Below are 24,461 nucleotides of genomic sequence, written 5' to 3' on the forward strand. Positions count from 1 at the left end.
TGTCAAACAGTGATCACGAAGGTCATTACAGAAACACCAGACTGATACCTATCAGGATTATTTGTAATGATAACATCAAGGAGAGTATCCTTTTCTGGTTGTTTGGAGTCCTACCTTGTGGGATTGGTAATAATCTGACACAGATTTAGGGAGTCCCATTGCAGGACAAATTCAGACTTAGTTTAAGGGGCCAGGAGAGCGCTTAGGTCATTTAGGGCACAGGCCGGTGCTGATGGTGGCCGATAACACCCAGCAAGAGTTAACGAAGAGTTGTTTGAAAGTTTAATGTGTAAAACCAGCAAATCAAATTCTTTGAGGACAGACTTGGTGGAGACAACCGAGCACTGAAGGTGTTCCTTGGTAAACATTGCCACTCCACCGCCTTTGGAAGATCTGTCTTGCCGAAAAATGTTATAAGCAGAAAGGTTAACATCAGTGTTCAAAACACTCTTATTTAACCACGTCTCAGTAATGACCAACAAATCAGGATTGGAACTGTGAATGTACTTTGTTTTGCGAAAAGTGCAAGTCAATCCCAGAACAACAGCAAAGGACCTTGTGAAGATGCTGTAGGAAATGGGTACAAAAGTATCTATATCCACAGTAAAACAAATCCTATATCGACATTACCTGAAAGGCCGCTCAGCAAGGAAGAAGCCACTGCTCCAAAACCGCCATAAAAAAAGCCAGACTACGGTTTGCAACTCCACATGGGGACAAAGATCGTACTTTTTGGAGAAATGTTATCTGGTCTGATGAAACAAAAATAGAACTGTTTGACCATAATAACCATCATTATGTTTGGAGGAAAAAGGGGGAGGCTTGCAAACTGAAGAATACCGACCCAACCGTGAAGCACAGGGGTGGCAGCATCATGTTGTGGGGGTGCTTTGCTGCAGTAGAGACTGGTACACTTCACAAAATAGATGGCATCTTGAGAATGGAAAATTATGAGGATTTACTGAAGCAACATCTCAAGACATCAGTCAGAAATGTAAAGCTTGGTCGCAAATGGGTCTTCCAAATGGACAATGACCCCAAGCATACTTCCAAAGTTGTGGCAAAATGGCTTGAGGACAACAGTCAAGGTATTGGAGTGGCCGTCACAAAGCCCTGACCTCAATCCTATAGAAAATGTGTGGGCAGAACTGAAAAAGCGTGTGTGAGCAAGGAGGCATACAAACCTGACTCGGTTACACCAGCTCTGTCAGGAGGAATAGGCCAACTTTTACCCAACTTATTGTGGGAAGGCTACCCGAAACGTTTGACCCAAGTTAAACAATTTAAAGGCAATGCTACCAAATACTAATTGAGTGTATGTAAACTTCTGACCGACTGGGAATGTGATGAAAGAAATAAAAGCTGAAATAAATAATTCTCTCTCCTATTATTCTGACATTTCACATTCTTAAAATAAAGTGGTAATTCTAACTGACCTAAGACAGGGAATATTTACTGTGATTATATGTCAGGAATTGTGAAAAACTGAGTTTAAATGTATTTGGCTAAAGTGTATGTAAACTTCCGACTTCAACTGTGTATGTGTGTATAACGTGATCTGTAACTGTGTGGTGCCTGGCCTTGTATAGTATTCAGGATACCTCTATTTATGCAATCCTAAGGTACTATGCCTTCTGCTGACATTTTTAAAAACATCCCAAATGACAACAAATGTGTTATGATAGATTTTCATCAAGAAATCTTCAAGGCCCTGTAATATCCATGACGGTCATTTTTCTTCTCTAAAGTAATTAATGGAAATGGCAATCTTTTATAAAAAAATGTTTTTGAATCAACCAAACCTTTCCTTCAAAATGCCTATCCATGTTTTGACCCAAGACTTTCAAATATGTTCAGGTGTGGGTGTGTCAAGTGTGGGGATGTGATTTAATATGGAGCTTTGGGGCCTGATACCTTATCTCTTTTATGTCTCCATATAGACATTTTAGTTGTCAGGTAAAGCTGAACAGTATTAGTCATTCTGTTTATATTTCTCGTAATTCGTTTCCTTTTGACTAATTCAATGTCTATATATCTTGGTATATTTCTATATAATATCAACTTTCTCAATCTAGATTGGGACCGATACATCACATATCTACCTTACTCCAGTTTTCTGGACACATTTAGCTTGTACTGGACTAAACAACATGCTCAAATGGGAAATCTCCATTGAAAATGCTTTTTAGTCCAGGATTAGGCTTAATCTGGGATGCCAGCCCTGTGTGTTTAGGTTGGTACTCTATTGTTGAATGTATCAGTGAGTCAGCAGGCTTAGTTGCTTCCTAGTTTTCAGCTGAACAAAAACTAATGCAGACTTTGACAGGCCAGGTGGTTCTAGGAGGAGTCCTTTTGATCTACTGTATGTATGTTTAACATATGATTGATTCCATTCTCCGCGTGGCGCTAGGCAACATTCCCTCGACATTCATTCAATCATTTGTAGCCTGTTTTACGTTTCACAATTTTCACAATTAGCGTTTTAACTTTCACCAGAGTAAATTAGCGAGATTAAATATTATCACATCGTTATTTTCTAATGAGTGGATAACAATTGCCATTTTTGAAACCATGCAGTCTCCCGAAAGGGGTTTTGTTATTTTGTCTCACAGCTCACACACACACACACACACACACACACACACACCATTGTACTGTACTCAGCCATTGGAAATCAAGCCAAGGCCATAAAATGCATCACGGATATTTAATATCATGAATTACTGTGCAACAGCTCGTGGGACTTGTGCCTGGTAAATTCCACAGTAATTCATTTTAATGATGAAATTTAGGTGCAGAAACAGCAATGGCAATGAAGCAAAATTCATGAGTATACATTTGTTTTGCTTCCGAGGGGGGAAGTGGGGTTCTCTGTTGGTAGTGTAGCTCATAAGTTTCCTGAAGACCAATGTAGTTTGGGAAATGTTCCAATATGTGTTTGTGCTCTGTTCCACTCTCTGTGTGTCTGACTCGCTCTTGCTCTCTCTGCATCTCTCTCCCACACTCTTTGTCTCCAACATTCAGCTGTAGAAGTAGCCCAATATTCTCCCAAAATTCTATGTACGACCTGTCAACACATGCATTTGTAAAGGACGTCACGCTGCTTGTTTAGCGAGTGCCACTTCCTCCCGATTTGGCCCGTACCTGTCGCGAACTCGGGACCCCTGCATTACCAGCACACGTGACCGTCTTCCTGAATCGTCTTACCAGTCTGCGCCACGCCGAAAAGCTAGCTTTTTGCTGACACAAGTTGGGACACTTCAGGCTGAGGAATAGGTTTCACACATCCCCATGTGCTACTCATTCATTTGCCTCTTTCTAACCCGTCTCCCCCTCTCCATCCCTTTCTCCTTTCTCTCCTTTCCCCCATCAGAAGTCCAGTGCGGACGTGGAGACCAAGATGTCCCTGGCGGACAGGATGAAGATCCTACAGGAGAAGGAGGAGGCATGGAAGAGCAGGGGGCGGGGCGCCGCCAACGACTCCACCCAGTTCACCGTGGCCGGGCGCATGGCCAAGAGAGGTCTGCGTCAGACACCCCCCTTTTACCACACTTATCGTTCCACACACGCATGCTGTTTTTATATGGGCTAATCCTATTGCATGTGAAGTGGGCTTAGTAAATGCAGCTTGGAAATCCTATATTTATATACTCACACTTCATATAAATTGCACAAGTCCACTTTGACGTCAGTATGACCCCAGTGTTCTTTCCCATCAGGTCTTGTGTCCGAGACTAGTAAAGAGGAGTCTCCCATTTCCCACATTAAGAAGTCCAGCGCCACGCCAGTCAAGCCACATGAAGGTATACTATGTTCTCCTTTTGATGATTAGATGGACTGTATAATCAGACTAGTAGTCTAAACATTTTGACATTTTCAGTCAGATTGTTTGGTGGCACTTAAGGGATAGTGTGACATTTTGGCAATTAAGCCCCTTTTCTACCTACCCAGAGTCCGATGAACTCGTATTAGTTTCTCGTGCCTATGCTATCTAGCGTTAGCGCAATGACTGGAAGTCGACTAGAAGCATAGCATGCTTAAGGGCTTAATTGCCAAAATCTTACACTATCCATTTAAGCCTCTGCTTGCTATTTGGGGTTTAGGTCCATAGTTAGTTGCCCCATGACATGTACAGTGCCTTGCGAAAGTATTCGGCCCCCTTGAACTTTGCGACCTTTTGCCACATTTCAGGCTTCAAACATAAAGATATAAAACTGTATTTTTTTGTGAAGAATCAACAACAATTGGGACACAATCATGAAGTGGAACGACATTTATTGGATATTTAAAACTTTTTTAACAAATCAAAAACTGAAAATTTGGGCGTGCAAAATTATTCAGCCCCTTTACTTTCAATGCAGAAAACTCTCTCCAGAAGTTCAGTGAGGATCTCTGAATGATCCAATGTTGACCTAAATTACTAATGATGAGAAATACAATCCACCTGTGTGTAATCAAGTCTCCGTATAAATGCACCTGCACTGTGATAGTCTCAGAGGTCCGTTAAAAGCGCAGAGAGCATCATGAAGAACAAGGAACACACCAGGCAGGTCCGAAATACTGTTGTGAAGAAGTTTAAAGCCGGATTTGGATACAAAAAGATTTCCAAAGCTTTAAACATCCCAAGGAGCACTGTGCAAGCGATAATATTGAAATGGAAGGAGTATCAGACCACTGCAAATCTACCAAGACCTGGCCGTCCCTCTAAACTTTCAGCTCATACAAGGAGAAGACTGATCAGAGATGCAGCCAAGAGGCCCATGATCACTCTGAATGAACTGCAGAGATCTACAGCTGAGGTGGGAGACTCTGTCCATAGGACAACAATCAGTCGTATATTGCACAAATCTGGCCTTTATGGAAGAGTGGCAAGAAGAAAGCCATTTCTTAAAGATATCCATAAAAAGTGTAGTTTAAAGTTTGCCACAAGCCACCTGGGAGACACACCAAACATGTGGAAGAAGGTGCTCTGGTCAGATGAAACCAAAATTGAACTTTTTGGCAACAATGCAAAATGTTATGTTTGGCGTTAAAGCAACACAGCTGAACACACCATCCCCACTGTCAAACATGGTGGTGGCAGCATCATGGTTTGAGCCTGCTTTTCTTCAGCAGGGACAGGGAAGATGGTTAAAATTGATGGGAAGATGGATGGAGCCAAATACAGGACCATTCTGGAAGAAAACCTGATGGAGTCTGCAAAAGACCTGAGACTGGGACGGAGATTTGTCTTCCAACAAGACAATGATCCAAAACATAAAGCAAAATCTACAATGGAATGGTTCAAAAATAAACACATCCAGGTGTTAGAATGGCCAAGTCAAAGTCCAGACCTGAATCCAATCGAGAATCTGTGGAAAGAACTGAAAACTGCTGTTCACAAATGCTCTCCATCCAACCTCACTGAGCTCGAGCTGTTTTTCAAGGAGGAATGGGAAAAATTTCAGTCTCTCAATGTGCAAAACTGATAGAGACATACCCCAAGCGACTTACAGCTGTAATCGCAGCCAAAGGTGGCGCTATAAAGTATTAACTTAAGGGGGCTGAATAATTTTGCACGCCCAATTTTTCAGTTTTTGATTTGTTAAAAAAGTTTGAAATATCCAATAAATGTCGTTCCACTTCATGATTGTGTCCCACTTGTTGTTGATTCTTCACAAAAAAATGCAGTTTTATATCTTTATGTTTGAAGCCTGAAATGTGGCAAAAGGTCGCAAAGTTCAAGGGGGCCGAATACTTTCGCAAGGCACTGTATTTGTAAAAAGTGCTATACAAGTGCTATTTTCCAAGAATTCTAAACTCAGGAAACTAACCATACATCAAGTGACCTGTTGTCAAAATGGCCGCCTATATGTCGTCATCTCTTTTGCTGAGAAGAAATCTCCACTCCGACTGGTGTCAAGGTGGAAGGGGACAAGAGGCTGGACAAGCTAGAGTCCTTCCTGGACAAGCTCCACAGTAAAGGTAAATCCCACACACTGACACTATTAGGTTTCACCGTGGCCACACTTTTTGTTATGACATCTTTTAAAAATAAAGCCACTATCAGGTTTCTCCGTAGGCACACTTTTTGTCATGACACCCTTTGTGCCATAGAAGCTTGAAAATCGACAGACTCAACACGCAATTGCCAATAAATAAGAACGTTTCTCTCTCCAATTGACTTCTGTCTGAATCTTCCTCTCACTCAAGAGTTACAGAAAGTAACTGGAATCGCTTGTTGAGTTTCTCGACGTTGATAGTTCTCTGACACATTGGCTTGCAGGGCTATAGCGCGATAATGGGTAGTCCTACACATGGGGTTTCGTAGAAAACTAGACAGTGGTGGCCTTTTGATCTACAGTAGTAAGAGTTCAGTCAAACTGGTTGAATCCTGAAAGTTCTCATTTCCTACTTCCTGCTTTCTGTTTCTTGGCAGGGCTGGGGCACAGCCGGACTTCCACCATCGAGGTGACTGCCGAGACGGAGAAGGAGGTCATGACCCTGGATGATGAGGAGACGTTTGGCCGCTTTTACAAGCCTGTGTCGCCCACCGCCCGAGGCGCTGTAGTTACTGCACTGACCGAGGAGGAATTCAGCGACCTTCAAGCCGACACGCCAAAGTACGGTTCAGTCTGTGTCAATGGAGCAATCTACAAACTGTATTGGAATCGGTCCTGTTGAATATAAACTCAGCAGAAAAGGAAACGTCTCTTTTTCAGAACCCTGTCTTTCAAAGATAATTCAGAAAAATTTAACTTAACAGGTCTTCAATGGTCAAGGGTTTAAACAGTGTTTCCCATGCTTGTTCAATGAACCATAAACAATTAATGAACATGCGCACCTGTGGAACGGTCATTATGACATTAACAGCTTACAGACGGTAGGCAATTAAGGTCACAATTATGAAAACTTAGGACACTAAAGAGGCCTTTCTACTGACTCTAAAAAAAACACCAAAAGAAAGATGCCCAGGGTCCCTGATCATCATCGTGTTGCATGCTGCAAGGAGGCATGGGGACTGTATATGTGGCCAGGGCAATAAATTGCAATGTCCGTATTGTGAGACGCCTAAGACAGTGCTACAGGGAGACCGGACGGACAGCTGATTGTCCTTGCAGTGGCAGACCAAGTGTAACAACACCTGCACAGGATCGGTACATCTGAACATCACACCTGCGGGACAGGTACAGGATGGCAACAACAACTCCCTGAGTTACACTAGGAATGCACAATCCCTCCATCAGTGCTCAGACTATCCGCAATAGGTTTGAGAGAGGCTGGACTGAGGGCTTGTCGGCCTATCGTAAGGCAGGTTCTCACCAGACATCACCGGCAACAATGTCTCCTATGGGCACAAACCCACCGACGCTGGACCAGACAGGACTGGCAAAACGTGCTCTTCACTGACGAGTCGCGGTTTTGTCTCACCAGGGGTGATGGTCGGATTTGCGTTTATTGTCGAAGGAATGAGCGTTACACCGAGGCCTGTACTCTGGAGCAGGATCGATTTGGAGGTGGAGGATCCATCATGGTCTGGGGCGGTGTGTCACAGCATCATCGGACTGAGCTTGTTGTCATTGCAGGCAATCTCAACGCTGTGGATTACAGAGAAGACATCCTCCTCCCTCAAGTGGTACCCTTCCTGCAGGCTCATCCTGACATGACCCTCCAGCATGACAATGCCACCAGCCATACTGCTCGTTCTGTGCAGGATTTCCTGCAAGACCGGAATGTCAGTGTTCTGCCATAGCCAGCGAAGAGCCCGGATCCTATTGAGCACGTCTGGGACCTGTTAGATCCTGTGGAAGAGTGGGGTAACATCTCACAGCAAGAACGAGGCAAACCTGGTGCAGTGCATGAGGAGAGGATGCACTGCAGTACTTAGTATCTGGTGTGGCCACCAGCTGTATTGACTGTTACTTTTGATCTTGACCCCCCCCCCCCCCCTTTGTTCAGGAACACATTCTTCAATTTCGGTTAGTTACATGTCTGTTGAACTTGTTCAGTTTGTCTCAGTTGTTGAATCTTTTTACGTTCATACAAATATTTACACATGTTAAGTTTGCTTAAAATAAACGCAGTTGACAGTGAGAGGACGTTTCTTTTTTTGCTGAGTTTAGTTCGCAGTGGGAGAATAAGTCAGGGGATTCCACTGGTCAATTTGATCAGTTGAGTTTGCTTATCTACTAGAGTAGTTGGTACTTGAGGTGATATTTGGAAACACTGTTTTATCATTTAAAAAAGTATAGATAGTAGTTTTTAGTTGTCTTTTTCCCCATATTCATTTAGGCAAATTGCTCTTCTTTATTAATTCCTACTGTACGAGCATGACTATACAGAATTTTCCATACCAATGTACTTTATGAGATGTACTGTACCAGTTAACTTGATCCTTGTGGGGGCGATAGGCATTGATTGAAGCTCAATGTTAAATTAAAAAAATCCCCACCATCATATCTAAGCCAATATGACACCAATCTTGATGAAAATTTGTAAATCAACTTGGAGGTACACAACATGCTCCCTGCAACTCGTCATGAGCCGTCCAGCCGTTACCAAGAACTGGGTTGTTAGGAATTTATTTTTTAAACTATTTATTGCGCCTACCTAGCTCAAATTCTAGACGTCGGATTAAAACGAGACTATAGCGTCCATAAAGTGACTTTCGGTCTTTTTTTTTCAAATGGCGGATTTACTAAATTTGTAGGTGCAACAGTTTTTATAAAATGTATAATTTATCGCTCTCACATGCACATAAGAAACAACAATGTGCTACCTTTTTGTAGCATTTATAGACAATGCGAACATATTCTGAAATCCAGTGGAATTCAAGTATGATAGCTAAGGAGATGGAGAAAACACCCGGACAACCATGGCATCCGACAGGGGACGCCTCCAACCATGAATGATGTATGCGGTTAAGATAGTCTAGCTAGCTACATTTTCGGATATGACATGTTTCTAATTTTGACAGAAAGAGCCATATGCTTGGCTAGCTATAGCCTAATGTTAGCTAGCTAACATTGAACCTGGTTGGTTAGCTACCTGCAGATTCATGAAGGGTAGTAACGTCATGAGTTGCTACTAGTCTTATCAAAAGACTCCACTATGCAAGTAACCATTTCGGGTGCGTTCCTAAATTCAGTCTGGCCATCTACTCCGATTTCAGAGCACTGAGTGTGCCAGAGAGGGCAGAATAACTGATTCATTTTCAAACACTTAACACCCGTTGATATGGCCGGTGTCGGTAAACTCATCGGTCAGAGCTTCCGGTGGATGCTCTGAATTTGGAACGGACAATCTGACAGCACACTCTGGATAACATAACAGCCTAACCAGCTCTGCTAGGGAGAGTAATGTTCAGTGAGCTGTTCTCTTTCACTCACAGTAGATGACTGGAAGTAGCTAGCAAGTTAGCTTGGGTGCTTGACTGCTGCTGTTAGTACATTCGGATCAACCCTTAAAGAGATGGGTGGGGCTAAAGCTTAAGAGGGTGTGAATGATGCTGAATGGGTGTAGACAAAGAAGGGCTCTCCAATAGTAGTAGCAAAATATTCAAAGGCCATTTTCTCAGTGAGTTTACAAGTTTATCAACTTTCAAAGCAAAATTACTTTCCCGTTGTTCCTGAACTGTAGTGTATGATGTGCCATTTTGTAGCTCTGAGTCTCTACTTTTATCCAATTTTTGCTTCAAATTTTGCTACATTTCATAGTTTGGATGTCTTCACTATAATTCTACAAGGTAGAAAATACTAAAATAAAGAAAAACCCTTGAATGAGTAGGTGTTACCAAGCTTTTGAGTAGTACTGTACATAATCATACGAAATGCTATGAGATCAGGCTGCAGCACAGCCAGCCAGCAGCGTACAGTCAAAAGAAAAGGAAATGCTTTCTACTTGATCAATTGAGTCTGTTTTTGAGTCTGTTTTCAACAAATCAACTGTTTTAGACTATTATATTTTCACCAAGTAAGATAAATAAATGTGCAATCACTACTGAGTGTATGAACAAAATCATTTTGGAATGAATGCTTCCAGACATAGTCTGTCAAAGTCAACCTGCCTACACACAGTTTGAAGTACTATACCAACATAGCTACTGTAGCAGGTCAGAGCTATGTGCTGGAAAACCTTGGAAGAGCATGGGTGGAATCAGCATTGTGGTGTTCATGTGAATGTCCTTTATTTTTCGGCTTCAGACCAATGCCTATTCTCACTTAACACAGTTTTTTTGTTTTTAAATTACCTTTTGCATTTGTAAATGATCTCATGGTGTACATCTCTCCTTCTAACCTCCCCGTCTTCTGCGTATGATTCTAGGTTGACGTCGGCAGTGACGGAGCACAAGCGTGCTGTGCGTCCTACTCGGAATAACCAGGGCTCACGCAACCCCCTCCGTGCCCTGGCGGCCCGCAACGACATCCGCCAGGTCTACACGGAACAGAGACTCAATATAGCTACCGTGGAAACCAAGAGGATCCAAGTGGAGAGGAGTAAGCCATCCCTATAATGTGTTCTGTAATGCAAGGGGGTTTATTTATTTTCTTTTTAACCCCTTTTTCCCCCCAAATTTGTGATATCCAGTTGGTAGTTAGTCTTGTCTCATCGCTGCAACTCCCGTGCGAACTCAGGAGAGGCGAAGATGGAGAACCTTGCTGCTTGGCACACAGCTCGCTTAACCCGGAAGCCAGCCGCACCAATGTGTCGGAGGAAATGCCGTACAACTGGAGACCGAAGTTAGTATGCATGTGCCCGGACCGCCACAGGAGTCGCTAGAGCGCGATGGGATAAGGACATCCCGGCCGGCCAAACCATCCCCGAACCCGGACGACGCTGGGCCAATTGCGTGCCGCCTCATGGGTCTCCCGGTCACGGCCGGATGCGTCACAGCCTGGGATCGAACCAGTGACGCCTCATGCACTGTGATGTAGTGCCTTAGACCGCTGCATCACGCAGGAGGCCCATGCAACGCAGATTTCAAAGATAACTATCCGTTTAACAAGTTGTAAATGGATCGTTTTCTAAAAGGTGAATCCCCAGGTGGCTAAGGAAGTGCTATTCTATTTTCTAATATTCTGTCACTACATTGTTCTTGATCACAGTCTGCATTTACCTTATGCAGGAGGAAAATAATTGAATATACACCATCACAATAAATCCATTATTTATTTTAGTCCGGTCTAGAGAAACATGATCTGAAGAACAGGATGAGTTTGCCTACTATTGGCCTATGTTATCTGGCTACGCTCCCCATGACATAGGCTGTAGCCTTGTTCATTTAGCTGACATGATTGATTATAAGTCCCCTGCCATTATTTTGTTTTATCAGATTTTATAGTAAGAATAATATAATTGAACTTAGCTGAATAAAATATACTTAACAAAAATATAAACGCAACGTGCAAGATTATTTTTATTTTTTTTACACTTCGTTAAAGTTCATAGACATTTGAAATTAATAAATGAGGACCTAATCCAATGATTTCACATGACTGGGCAGGGGCGCAGCCATGGGTGGGCCTGGGATAGCACATTTCTGAGATCTTTTATTTCAGCTCAGGAAACATGGGACCAACAGTTTACATGACATTGCCTACATGATAAAAAGACAAGAGGGCAAGACAAAGAATAAAATGCTATAGGCTGAATGCTTGTTGTTTAAGGTACCAAACTGTCTGTCCAAGCATTTGACACACAGTTCGGACACTCATCGGTACAACCCAAGATATGCTATCAGTGGTCTCGTCACAGTCCCCAGGTCCAGAACAGAGGCTGGGAAATGCACTGTATTAAATAGAGCCATGACTACATGGAACTTTCTGAACCCCCAGGTAACTCAAGCTAGCAATAAAACCAAATTAAAAGAACACCTTACGGGCAACCGGGACTGTGAAGAGACAGACATTTTTATATATTTTGTATTGTAATTTGCACTGTATTGTGTAGGGGCTCATAGTCCAGGAGCCATCTCCTGTTTCTGAAGTGTGAGGCAGAGGGAGGAGATAATAGAGTATTATCTATATTACATGATGTATTTTATTTGTTTTGTTTCCTGTTTGGACCCCATACTAGTAAATACTATTACTCAAAAGTGGGTTTTGAGACTGGACTTGAAGGATTGAACGGAGTCAGATTCGCAGTTATACGGGGGGGGAGAGAGTTCCAGAGAGTGAGGGTGACATAGCTGAATGCATGGTCCCCCATGGAGTCAGAGGATTAGAGGCTGTGGGTGGGGGTGTCGATGAGTCGCTGCTAACCTTAATTTTGGATTGCTACCCACCCCCGTTTCAGCTCAAGTCCACATTGGCCCGAGTACAATAATGGCCTACTAACCTCCATTTTGTCTCTTGTCATCCACAGTGGCCAAGCATTCCAACCTGGCAGACGCAGCTCTGGCCGGCCTGGCTAGCAAGGAGAACTTCCGCAAGGTCAACCTGCGCAGCACCAAGTCCACTGAGGTGGTGACCAACAACAGCACGCTGCCCTTCAACAAGCTCATGCTCATCCGCATCAAAGGTCAGTCAGAGGGCAAAGGTTACGAGGTCAGGAACGCCCTTTTTCTGTTCAGAAATTGCACCATATTCTCTGTATAGTGCACTACGTTTTATTTACAATGATTCTTCATTGTAAATACATTTGGCACATTTTTTTGTTCATTACCAGTACTCTTGAACAATACAACAGTGGCACAGATTTCAAACTTTGCTTCACCCATCCACTTCATCTCCAGGGAGTGTACAGTAGCATATATTTTTTGGAAATTCTTTCCGGATTGTTCCTTAACTAAACTTCCATAAGCATAGGAATGACTGGTTGGAGTAAGTGACTGTCTGGTTTCTAAAGGGGGTCTGTCTGGGTGTGGTCTGCAGGTCGGAGGCACGTGCAGGTGCGTCTGGTGGAGCCCGCTGCCCATTCCCTGAACAGCGGCGACTGCTTCCTGCTCATCACCCCCAAACACTGCTTCATGTGGAGCGGAGAGTTCGCCAACGTCATCGAGAAAGCCAAGGTACTAGACATGCACTATATTTACAAAAGTATGTGGACATCAGCTTCAAACTAGTGGATTCGGCTATTCCAGCCACACCTGTTGCTGACAGGCGTATAAAATCGAGCACACAGCCATGCAATCTCTATAGACGAACATTAGCAGTAGAATGGCCCTAACGAAGAGCTCAGTGACTTTCAACGTGGCACTGTCATAAAATGCCACCTTTCCAACTAGTTAGTTGGTCAAATTTCTGCCCTGTTAGAACTGCCCTAGTCAACTGTAAGTGCTGAAGTGGAAATGTCTTGGAGTGACAACGGCTCAGCCAGGAAGTGGTAGGCCACACAAGCTCAGACAACGAGACCGCCGAGTGCTGAAGCGTGCAGCGCTAAAAAATCGTCTGTCCTCGGTTGAAACACTCACTACAGAGTTCCAAACTGCCTCTGGAAACAACGTCAGCACAAGAACTGAGCAGTCACACACAAGCCTAAGATCACCACGCGCAATGCCAAGCGTCGGCTGGAGTGGTGTAAAGTTTGCCGCCATTGGACTCTGGAACAGTGGAAACGCGTTCTCTGGAGTGATGAATCACGCTTCATCGTATGGCATTATCAGCAACCAGCACTCCTGTGTTCCAATGGCACGTTGTGTTAGCTATTCCAAGTTTATCATTTAAAATTGCTAATTGATCATTAGAAAAACATTTTGCAATTATGTTAGCACACTGTTGTGCTGTTTAAGAAGAAATAAAACTGTCCAAAAAGCCTTTTTAGACTAGTTGAGTATCTGGAGCATCAGCAATTTTGTGTTCGTTTACAGGCTCAAAATGGTCAGAAACACTGTAAGTACTTTCTTCTGAAACTCATTATATTCTTGTTCTGAGAAATGAAGGCTATTCCATGTGAGAAATTACCATGAAACTGAAGATCTTGTACAACGCTGTGTACTACTCCCACAAAACACCAGTTTCAACGTCAACAGTGAAGATGCGACTCCGGGATACTGGCCTTCTAGGCGGAAACTCAACAGCATGCGCCACTAGGCAAAATGTGTTTTGATTGAAACAACACACAGGTATGCTTCAGTTTAACTCCATCTGCTCAAAAATTCAGTCACTGTACATAATTCAAAACACTGTACTTCGAAACAACACTGTACGTAACGCAAGAAGATCTAAATGCATATTCTCATTAAACTGATTGAGATCAGATGATTGGCATTGATGGTTCATTGTAAAACATGACTTTTCATTCACAATTGACAGTGAGAAATGTGAAGGGAGGATGACGGCAAAACTGTGCGTCAAGCTGAGGTAAAGAAACACGCGTGCGGAACGTGGTACAGCTGTTTGGCTCTGGGGAAGATTCAGTATTTATTTTTTGCTCTGTGTTTCGTGACAGGGCCAGAATGGGGGGGGTACCTTTGGAACCACAGCCTCTGTCTATAATTAAACACAAAAACAATGTTTTAGGTGAACATGTTGGACTGATCCTTAGCCCGAAAAATCTAGGAAATTCAAATGAGAACCATAGCCCTAATTTCACTCATGTACTACCAGGGTTTTTCAGCACTCAGCTTTGACGCCTGCTACACCACTGTAGCTATGTTGGTCTAGTGTACTTCAAACAGGATGTACTCACCACGACATTCTCCTGGAACGGGTCTACTGTTATCTGATCCTTTCAGATCTACTCACAGGGACATGGGCAGAGCACTCTCCCATTACATTCCTTCCACCTTTCCATCCATCACTCTCAACACTCTATTATACAGGACTATCATTCACTAACACTGTCCGACCTGTCCAACACTGTCCGACCTGTCTAACACTGTCCGACCTGTCTAACACTGTCCGACCTGTCTAACACTGTCCGACCTGTCTAACACTGTCCGACCTGTCTAACACTGTCCGACCTGTCTAACACTGTCCGACCTGTCTAACACTGTCCGACCTGTCTAACACTGTCCGACCTGTCTAACACTGTCCGACCTGTCTAACACTGTCCGACCTGTCTAACACTGTCCGACCTGTCTAACACTGTCCGACCTCTCAACATGTTCTCAAATGAACAGATGATAAGGAACTGTTATACTTTATGAACTGTTTGTTTTAAAAAATATATATATTTTAAATATCTGCATTTTATTGTCTAAATATGATGGTAAGGAAGACCAGCCCAAAATAGTATAGTTTAAAAATATTTATTTTGAAAATGGCAATGTGTAAAAAATATCTGAATTCTATTTTAAAAGAGTAAAAGCAGTTGTTCAGTTCAGTGCCTGGCCCTCTTCCTCTGAGACCGCTGACGCTCTGGTTCCGAGCTGATGTCCACGTCTATCTGGGGAGCGTAGCGTCTCACGCTCAACGTCTCCTCCAACCCCACCCGTCCGTCTACCAGCTGGGTGCTGGTGAAGGTGGGGCACCAGAGCGCCTCCCACATTTGCTGGTTCAGGCTGTAGCGTGGGGAATGGACAGAGGCGGTGGCCAGCATGGAGTCCACCACCGAGTGGTAGATCTGCTGGTACACTGGGACGCAGTGACCGTGGATCATTAGGAGCTCCTCCTTAGCCTCAGACCTGCCAGTGGGGCTCCTCTCTGGTGACGAGAGGTGACGGGTATGGGACGGAAGTCTGGGAGCAGTGGTTTGGACAAACCTGTTCTCCAAGGGCTCCTTGAGCTTCCGCAGGTTCTCCTCCTGCTCTTCCTCATCCTCTTCTGATGAGAGAGAGAAATCAGACCCTTAACTCTATCAAATGTAAAATTGTTTCAGGGTGGCTCTCTAACAATACAGCTGTATAATATGGTGACGTGACATACCTCGGCCATGAGAGAAGAGTTGTACAGTTTGGTGAAGAACATGGCTGGGCCTGGGAGTGCTAAATCTAGAGCAGCTGCATCACCTGGTCATCGCCCTTGTCATTAAACAGGGGCCCTCAGCCTGGTGACCATGGTCCAGGTGGAGATGTGGGAGACTTGTTCTCCACCCTGGGCCTCACAGTGGTGTCGGCGGGGACTAGCCTGTTTCAGTCGCCGGTGTACTTTGACCTGGTAGACCAGCAGCTCAACTGTGGAGTTGACTTCACCCTCTCCACACTGCTGCTGCTCCTCAGTTGGGAGGAACTGCGGTATGTCCTGGTGGAGCCTGGAGGTCCCAGTTCTGCTTCTGGTGGCAACAGTAGCAGGTGACGAGGACAGAGACACCATCCTGGGAGAAGGAGGATGGGGAGGAAGAGGAGCAGCTCTCTACCTTCTCACGCTGCATTTCCTGAGGGAAAGAATTTCCCCCTTCACATAGCAGTCTTTCCACCGCCCGGAGGGCGCTACACTCCTCTGAAGGCATTACTTTTCCATGATTGTAATGGTGATCCATCAAGAATCAAAATTCAGCTGAAGTCTTAGGTTTTTAGGATAAATATTTAAAGAGTAATGTCGTTTCACAGCTAGTTCTGCTCTGTTTCCGAGTAGAATGTCTCTTTGGGGGGGGGGGGGGGGGCCTTGGTTGCCAACATGCCAAGGTTCTAGAGAATGTTGGATGAGTTCTAGCCTAGAGCTACTGCTTAGAGTTTAAAAGTAATGTCAAAAGAGGCACCGGTGCACATAGAAACCGAAGGTTCCATTTGGATGCATTCAGTATTACATGGCTGCCAGTTCTAGAGTTAAGTAGATCAGTTGAAGTCGAATGTTTCAACAGTTGTACGTATTTGCTCTGTGGCCACCATGTGATACAATGTCAACATTCAGTCTGAAATGTGTTACTGTTCAGCTCCACACTAGCCTCTCTCCTTCCCCATCCAGAAATCCTAATCCCCCAGAGACTTCTGTTTATCCGAAAGTAATCCGTTTCAGTCACGTCAGGAAGTTCGGCGAAATACAAATAATGAATTGAAAAAAAGTTTTATGTCACTTGCCCGAATGAATACGACCATGGTCTAAGCTCTTTGGCCTGTCCTGTATCCCTAGGCCTCAGAGATGGCATCGTTCGTGCAGGCTAAGAGGGACCTTGGTTGTAAGGCCTCCCAGGTGACTGTGCTGGAGGAGGGCATCAACACTGACAACAAATGGGCTAAGGAGTTCTGGGACCTACTGGGGGGCAAGACCGACTACAGAGGTACATACGTGCTTGTTTGCATGCACACATATACACACACATACAGTGTGCTCATAAATTGTACACACACACACACACCAGTAGATGTGCACACACACAGTCTCTCTCTCTCACACACACACATACACACAGTGTACACTTACACAATAAATAAATGTGCGTACTCGCATAAACACATTCTTGTACACACACACACACGGTGGACCAGGTCGTAAACATATCCCAGGTGCACACTTGAACACAGACCACACACAAACACACATTAGATGACCATATCTAATACACCTCATCACACACACCACCTTCCAACACCCAAAATACCACCTCCCCCTCTCAACACACACACACACTTATGTCCATTTCCATGTCCATTTGTGTGCAGGTGCAGGGGAGCCGGAGGAGGATGAGCTGTATGAAAGTGGTGTGTTAGACTCTAATGGGGTCTACGGGCTGCAGGAGGGCAAACTGGTGCCCCACAAAGAGGCCTGGGCCTCCATCCCCAGTGTCACCCTGCTCAACTCTAAAGAGGTATACCTGTGTGTGAAAGTGTGTGTGCGTTTGTATGTGTGTGTGTGTGTGTCGGACTTTCCTGATTCCCTCTCGCTCTAGGTGTTAGTGTTTGACTTTGGCAGTGAGGTGTACGTTTGGACGGGGAAGGACGTCCCCCTTGGTGACAGAAAGGTGGCTGTCCAATTAGGGAGGCAGCTGTGGAGCGGTTCTTACGACTACAGCAGCTGCAGGGTCAACCCCCTGGACGCCTGTTCAACCAATACTGATGTCCCTGAGTGAGTTGCAAGCTCTTAGCCTGCCCTTTTATACACACTGTCCAATCACATCGCTCAGTTTTTGATGACCACAGGAAAATTCAAAAGGTCTTTGCCGGGTCATGCCAGCCACAAAAACGTTTGGAGTTGCTTGAAGGGCTAGTGTTTGAAGGACCAGTGCTCTCATTTGAACTGAGTGCCACTACCACGAATATGCAGAGGCAAAGGACTGTCTACACTAGAGTATGGCAGCATGTGTCTAGCATCTGTTTAGCAGTGATAAGTATTTGCAAATGTTGGAAGTCAGTGTTGATGGGGCGAAGACACTTTAGATTAGGGCTGGGAATTGCCAGGGGCCTAACGATGATACAATATTATCACAATACTTAGGTGCCAATATCTATTGCTATTCAGGATTTTATATGTGTTGCGATTCGATATTCCATACATGTTGCTCTTGTCTGCTACAGAGAGACATGTCAAAGTTTCGTTGTAATATCATCAAATAATATTGAGTTATGTATTTGTATCCATTTTCTTCCACCCCATCACTACTTTAGATGCACCGCACTGTGAGAGAGTGTTTTTGTTGGTGTCGTTTTCTCAATGTTTGTGTGTATCTGTATGTGTTTTGTGTGTAGGCAGGGTGAGGGACGTCCCAGCTGGGCTCTGTTCGGCCGTCTGTCGGAGCACAACGAGACGGCTCTGTTCAGAGAGAAGTTCCTGGACTGGGCCGAGAGGAAAGAGGAGTCTGCCATGGATGAGGCCAAGGTATGGAAATGGATCTAGGGGGGGGGGGTGGCCATGGGCTTTATCTCAATTGCTTAAACAGCTGTCCTCAATCAAAAACATAATAGTTATGAAGTCCTCTTTACATCAGCAGTTGTCACATAGTGCTTACACAGAAACCGAGCCTAAACCCCAGAGAGAAAAAAATAGATTGGCAAAGACGGGTGAAAGCAATATGGTGCATGCTCATCGTTAGGCTGTCTTTCACCTCGTCAGTTCTTTTCAGATCAGTGCAGATGAGGAGACAGGGAGAAGAATGTCTGTGTAGCAAATGAAAAGCGTTCTGGTATGGGGATGCAATGACATTATTATTTTTTAACCTCATTACAGTATTAAAAATAATAGATTAATAGAATGCACCCTTTTCAGGCCCTTTTGTCACATTGGGTCGTCATGTTATGAGGCATAATCACATACTTAGTCATACAGTATACGGTCCCATTGCTTTTGTGGAAAGAAGAAAGAAAAAACAGACACCCATTTCCTCTTCTCTCATACCCATTTCCCCCCTCTCTCTCTCTCCCCCTCCAGAGCCCTGTGCACTCTACCCTCCGCTCGCCCCTTGAGGCGGCCAAGCCCGACGTCTTAAAACCGTGCGACGCCAAGGCCCTGCTGGACAATGTGGGTGGCCCCGTACATAGCCTCCTGGAGGGCGTAGACGTTCAGCGTGGCTACGGGATGGTCCGAACGGAGGACGGACGCCAGGCGGAGCTCGCCACAGTGGCAGTGGACGCCTGGCATATCCGGGAGTTTGAGGAGGAGGAGCTGGTGGCGGCGAGCTTGGGCCAGCTGCACGAAGGAGACACCTACGTGATCCGCTGGAAGTACTCGGTCACCACTGTGGGTGAGTAATGTTGTCATACGAACATCATAAAAATCTACTTAAGGTGCTGGGTGAAGGGCCACTGTGGGTGAGTCACGCTATTAGATGTAACGTATTGTATCTCTATGGGGGTAGAAGTAGTACAGCGGGTTGTTGAGAAGAGGGATATTTTTGCACGCTGTAGTTGTTCATAGTTCCAGACTCATGGAGGAAAAGACTATTGAGAAACTCCAGCTCACTGGTATCGTATCTTGAATATTTCAAAAACAATTAGTTGGATCCCATCAAAGGTTTTGATCAATGCTTTACCAGGATTAAATACACATAGATAGATACAGATGTTTTTGCCATATATGTGTACCCGTTGGTTCTTGAAGAATAATATCTCATGAGCTGAATATAGCTAACGTCAGCCATTCAGCTAACGAAGTTAGTTCCAGATGAGTTTTCCAATGGAGCCCTCTTTGTCTGGAGAAGGAAATGAACCAGCGCTGTAGGAGCTGTATCTACTACTTTGTTTCGGGACAAACTGGATCACTCAGAGTTCCAATGCGGCAATCGTTTGCTTTCCAAGGATTATAGGCTCGAGGTGGCTTCCTTGATCACGCAGGTAGCCAGCCTACGTAAGAATCTGGGGGAAACGCAGAGTGGAATGTTTACCGCTTGCGCATGTTGGATGTATTTCCGTCTTGTCGTTTGTCGTTATATCCGACTGGCCGGAGTTGCTCGGAGTTCGTTTGCCAGGGGAGCCATCTCCGACTTCTCCTCCCCCATCTCATAGCTGAGTTGAAGCAAGAGGGCGCATGGCAATCAATGATGGTCACGTGTCACGAGCCGTGGAAGCCGAAGACAGCGGCCTGCCGCAAAGCTGCCTACACTCCCAGCGAGAGGCCCTGGAGCCTGATCTTCCTTGCATCTTAGTCACTGGGGGTACCTGTGTCTGCGGCCGCTGTGCCGACTCCTATCCTTCCCCTACGATTTCGACGTCGGCGAGTGTCCGCCCTTGCTCTGGATTGTGCTGGGCTTCTACATCTGTCAGAGGCCTGCGCCATCCTGTGAATTGTGGGAGTGGACGGCTTTCCTCGTCCTTCTCGCCGGCCGTGATTTTGGGCAGCTCCATGGTAAGAAATGTGACTGTTTTTGCACCAGGAACTATGTCCTATGCCGGAGCATGAGTAAATGACATTACTAATCTGCTCCCGAATGTACTACGGCAGGACATGGACATTGATTATATCGTAGTCCATTTGTATTTTAATGACATTACGAAGTGCAACTGGATTTCAGAGTTGATTGACTCTCTGCTTGACACTAATAAAATACCCATCATATCCGGCCCGGTGTCCTCTCTGAATTGTGGCATTGAACAGGATTATTTCTCCTCACAACTGGCTATGTGATTTTTGCAGCTTAATGTTGGCAATTTTGATACCTTTTGGAAACAAAACACGTTTTATGAAGAGGATGGGATCCACCCAAATAATTTGGGTTCCTGGACCCTTTCACAACATTATAAGGCTGCGTTGAGACAATGACTTATCAATCAATGACCCAAGCTCAGCTCAGTTAATCCCTACCATTGTGTTCCTTAGTCAACATAATGCTTTAACAAATGTATAGTATACCAAGGACATTGGTAGACATAATGTAAGTAACCTAATTGATGTCTCTCTAACTGCCCCGAATGCCTCTGCTGATCCAAGAGCTATTGTATGCAGCAATCATGTCTATCGAACCCAATTTATGCTGTAAGCACTGAGGCATTGCATTGTGCCCTAGTCGGAAGTCTACTGTGTGCAGTTCACCCTGCACGAACATAAATAACATGAGAATGTCTAGTTCTGCAAAGCTTCCCAATGAAAACAAACATCCATGAATAGTGCTCAAAATAGCCCACATTAACATATGCAGCTTAAGAAAACACGGTTCATGAAATTAGTAACTTGCTAGTAACAGATGACATTCATATTCTGACTATCTCAGAAACTCACTTAGACAATACCTTTGTTACAGTGGTAGCAATGCAAGGTTATAACATTTATAGGAAAGACAGAAATGCCAGTGGTGGAGGTGTTGCTTTTTATATTCAGAACCACATTCCTGTAAAGATTATAGAGGATCTCATGTTAAATACTGTTGAATTAATATGGTTACAGGTTCATCTGCCTCACCTAAAGCCCGTTCTTATGGGAAGCTGCTATTGACCACCAAGGGCTAACAGTCAGTATCTGGATAACGTGTGAAATGCTTGCTAATGTATGTGATATCACCGGAGGTCTATTATTTGGGTGATTTGAATATTGACTGGCTTTCATCAAGCTGCCCACTCAAGAAAAAGCTTCGAACTGTAACCAGTGCCAACAACCTGGTCCAGGTTATCAGTCAACCTTCCCGGGGTAGTTACAAATAGCACAGGAATGAAATCATCAACATGTATTGATCACATCTTTACTACTGCTGCAGAAATGTGCTTGACAGCAGTATCCAGATCAATTGGATGTAGTGATCACAGTATCATAGCCATATCTAGGAAAACCAAAGTGTCAAAGGCTCGGCCTAATATAGTGTATAAGAAGTCATACAATAAGGTTTGTAGTGATTCCTATGTTCATGTAAAGAGTGTGTAATGAGGAGTAAACAGACATAGCACTTGACAAATTTATGAAATGACTTATGCCAGTTACTAATAAGCATGTACCCATTAAGAAAATTACTTTAAAAACTGTTAAATCGCTGTGGATTGATGAGGATTTTTTTTTTTTTTTAATGGTATGGTTGAGAGGGGTGAGGCGAAAGGAATGGCAAATAAGTCTGGCTGCACAACTGATTGGCAAACTTACCTCAAATTGAGAAATCATGTGACTAAACTGAATTAAATGAGGAAGAAACTACACAATGAAACAAAGATAAATGACAAAGAATGATAGTGATAGCACCAAAGCTTATTCATTCAATTATATTTAGGGAAAAAAGCTACTACAGCAACAGTTGTATAGTTACAGAATGGGTGGAAAGGAATGTTTGTCCTAAATATAAGCATTATATTTTGGACAAATCATTCACTAAACCCTAAACCTCAACTAAATCTTGTAATAAATCATGTGGAAATTGAGCAAGTTGAGGTGACTAAACTGCTTGGAGTAACCCTGGATTGTAAACTGTGTCATGGTCAAAACATATTGATACAACAGTAGCTAAGATGGGGAGAAAACTGTTCATAATAAAGCGCTTCTCTACCTTAAAACTTCTTTGGGATAGCGGGCAGCATTTTCACTTTTGGATGAAAAGCGTGCTCAGAGTAAACTGCCTCCTACTCGATCCCAGGTGCTAATACAGTATATGCATATTATTAGTAGTATTGGATAGAAAACACTGAAGTTTCTAAAACTGTTTGAATGATGTATGTGAGTATAACAGAACTCATATGGCAGGCAAAAACCTGAGACAAAATCCAAACAGGAAGTGGGGAATCTGAGGTTTGTAGTTTTTAAACTCAGCCCCTATTGAAGTTACAGTGGGATATTGGTTATGTTGCACTTCCTAAGGCTTCCACTAGATGTCAACAGTCTTTAGAAACTTGTTTGAGGCTTCTACTATGAAGGGGGGCTGAATGAGAGGGGAATGAGTCAGAGGTCTGCCAGCAGCCTCGATCTCAGTCAGGAGCATTCACATGAGAGGTAGCTCTCTCTCCATTGTTTTTCTACAGACAATGGAAATCTCTGGTTGGAACATTATTGAACATTTATGATAACATCCTAAAGATTGATTCTCTACATAGTTTGATATGCTTCTACGACCAGTAATATAACTTTTTGGAATTTTAATCCGAGCATTCCGCTGGACTTGCATGCGCGTTTCGATTTGTTTACCAAACGCCCTAATAAAAGGAGGTATATGGACATAAATAAAGTAAAGTTTTTTTGAAATCTGACACAGCGGTTGCATTAAGGAGAAGTTTATCTAAAGTTCCATGCATAACACTTGAATTTTCATCAACGTTTGTAATTAGTTTTTCTGTGAATTGATGTGGCTCTCTGCAAAATCACGGCATGTTTTGGAACTACTGAACATAACACGCCAAAGTAAAATTTGATTTTTGTATATAAATATTCACTTTATCGAACAAAACATACATGTATTGTGTAACATGAAGTCCTATGAGTGTCATCTGATGAAGATCATTTAAGGTTAGTGATGAATTTTATATCTATTTGTGCTTTTTGTGACTCTCTTTGCCTTGAAAAATTGCTGGGTTTTTCTATGACTTGGTGGTGACCTAACATAATCGTTTGTGGCGCTTTCGCTGTAAAGCTTTTTTAAATCAGACACTGTGGCTGGATTAACGAGAATTGTATCTATAAAATGGTGCCTAATACTTACTTGTATGTTTGAGAAATGTAGCTAGCGGAACCACGTTCCCAGACAGGTTAACAGCACTATCAACAAGGCAGGTCCTACAGGTTTTATCACACCTGGACTAATGTTCAGTCGTGTGTTCAGGTGCCACAAAGAGGGACTTAAGAAAATTGCAATTGGCTCAGAAAAGGGCAGGACGGCTGGCCCTTGGATGAACACAGAGAGCAAACATATTAATAACATGCATGTTAATCTCTCCTGTCTCAAAGTAGAGAAGGGATTGACTTCACCACTACTTGTATTTGTGAGAGGTTGAAAGCACTGAGCTGTCTGTTTAAACAACTAGCACACAGCTCAGACACCCATGCATACCCCACAAGACATGCCACCAGATGTCTCTACACAGTCCCCAAGTCCATAACAGACAATGGGAGGCGCACAGTTCTACATAGCGCCATGACTACATGGAACTCTATTCCACATCAGGTAACTGATGCAAGCAGTAGAATCAGATTTAAGATAAACATAGGCACAGCCACATGCATACACACACATGATAACATACGCACTATACACACACTTACACATGGACTTTGTGTTGTAGATATTTGGTAGTGGAGTATGGGCCTGAGGGCACACACTTAGTGTGTTGG

The 24,461-nt window shown here is 43.8% G+C and overlaps 1 protein-coding gene across 8 annotated transcripts in view; it reads left to right on the forward strand.

The window, feature by feature from the left end:
* The window catches only part of svild (supervillin d), a 112,849-nt gene that overhangs the window by 78,939 nt on the left and 9,449 nt on the right, over positions 1-24,461 (forward strand). For all 8 annotated transcript variants that reach the window (XM_021565408.3, XM_036946612.2, XM_090202403.1 and 5 more), the window contains 12 exons: positions 3,374-3,521; positions 3,720-3,803; positions 5,878-5,964; positions 6,419-6,602; positions 10,303-10,475; positions 12,343-12,498; positions 12,852-12,988; positions 16,929-17,076; positions 17,459-17,604; positions 17,686-17,861; positions 18,482-18,611; positions 19,161-19,473. In XM_021565408.3, coding sequence (XP_021421083.3) covers positions 3,374-3,521; positions 3,720-3,803; positions 5,878-5,964; positions 6,419-6,602; positions 10,303-10,475; positions 12,343-12,498; positions 12,852-12,988; positions 16,929-17,076; positions 17,459-17,604; positions 17,686-17,861; positions 18,482-18,611; positions 19,161-19,473 — 1,882 coding nt within the window. The remainder of the gene's footprint in view (positions 1-3,373; positions 3,522-3,719; positions 3,804-5,877; positions 5,965-6,418; positions 6,603-10,302; positions 10,476-12,342; positions 12,499-12,851; positions 12,989-16,928; positions 17,077-17,458; positions 17,605-17,685; positions 17,862-18,481; positions 18,612-19,160; positions 19,474-24,461) is intronic.

This window comes from Oncorhynchus mykiss, chromosome 16 (genome assembly GCF_057628025.1).
Source record: "Oncorhynchus mykiss isolate SJ-2025 chromosome 16, ASM5762802v1, whole genome shotgun sequence".
NCBI lineage: Eukaryota > Metazoa > Chordata > Actinopteri > Salmoniformes > Salmonidae > Oncorhynchus > Oncorhynchus mykiss.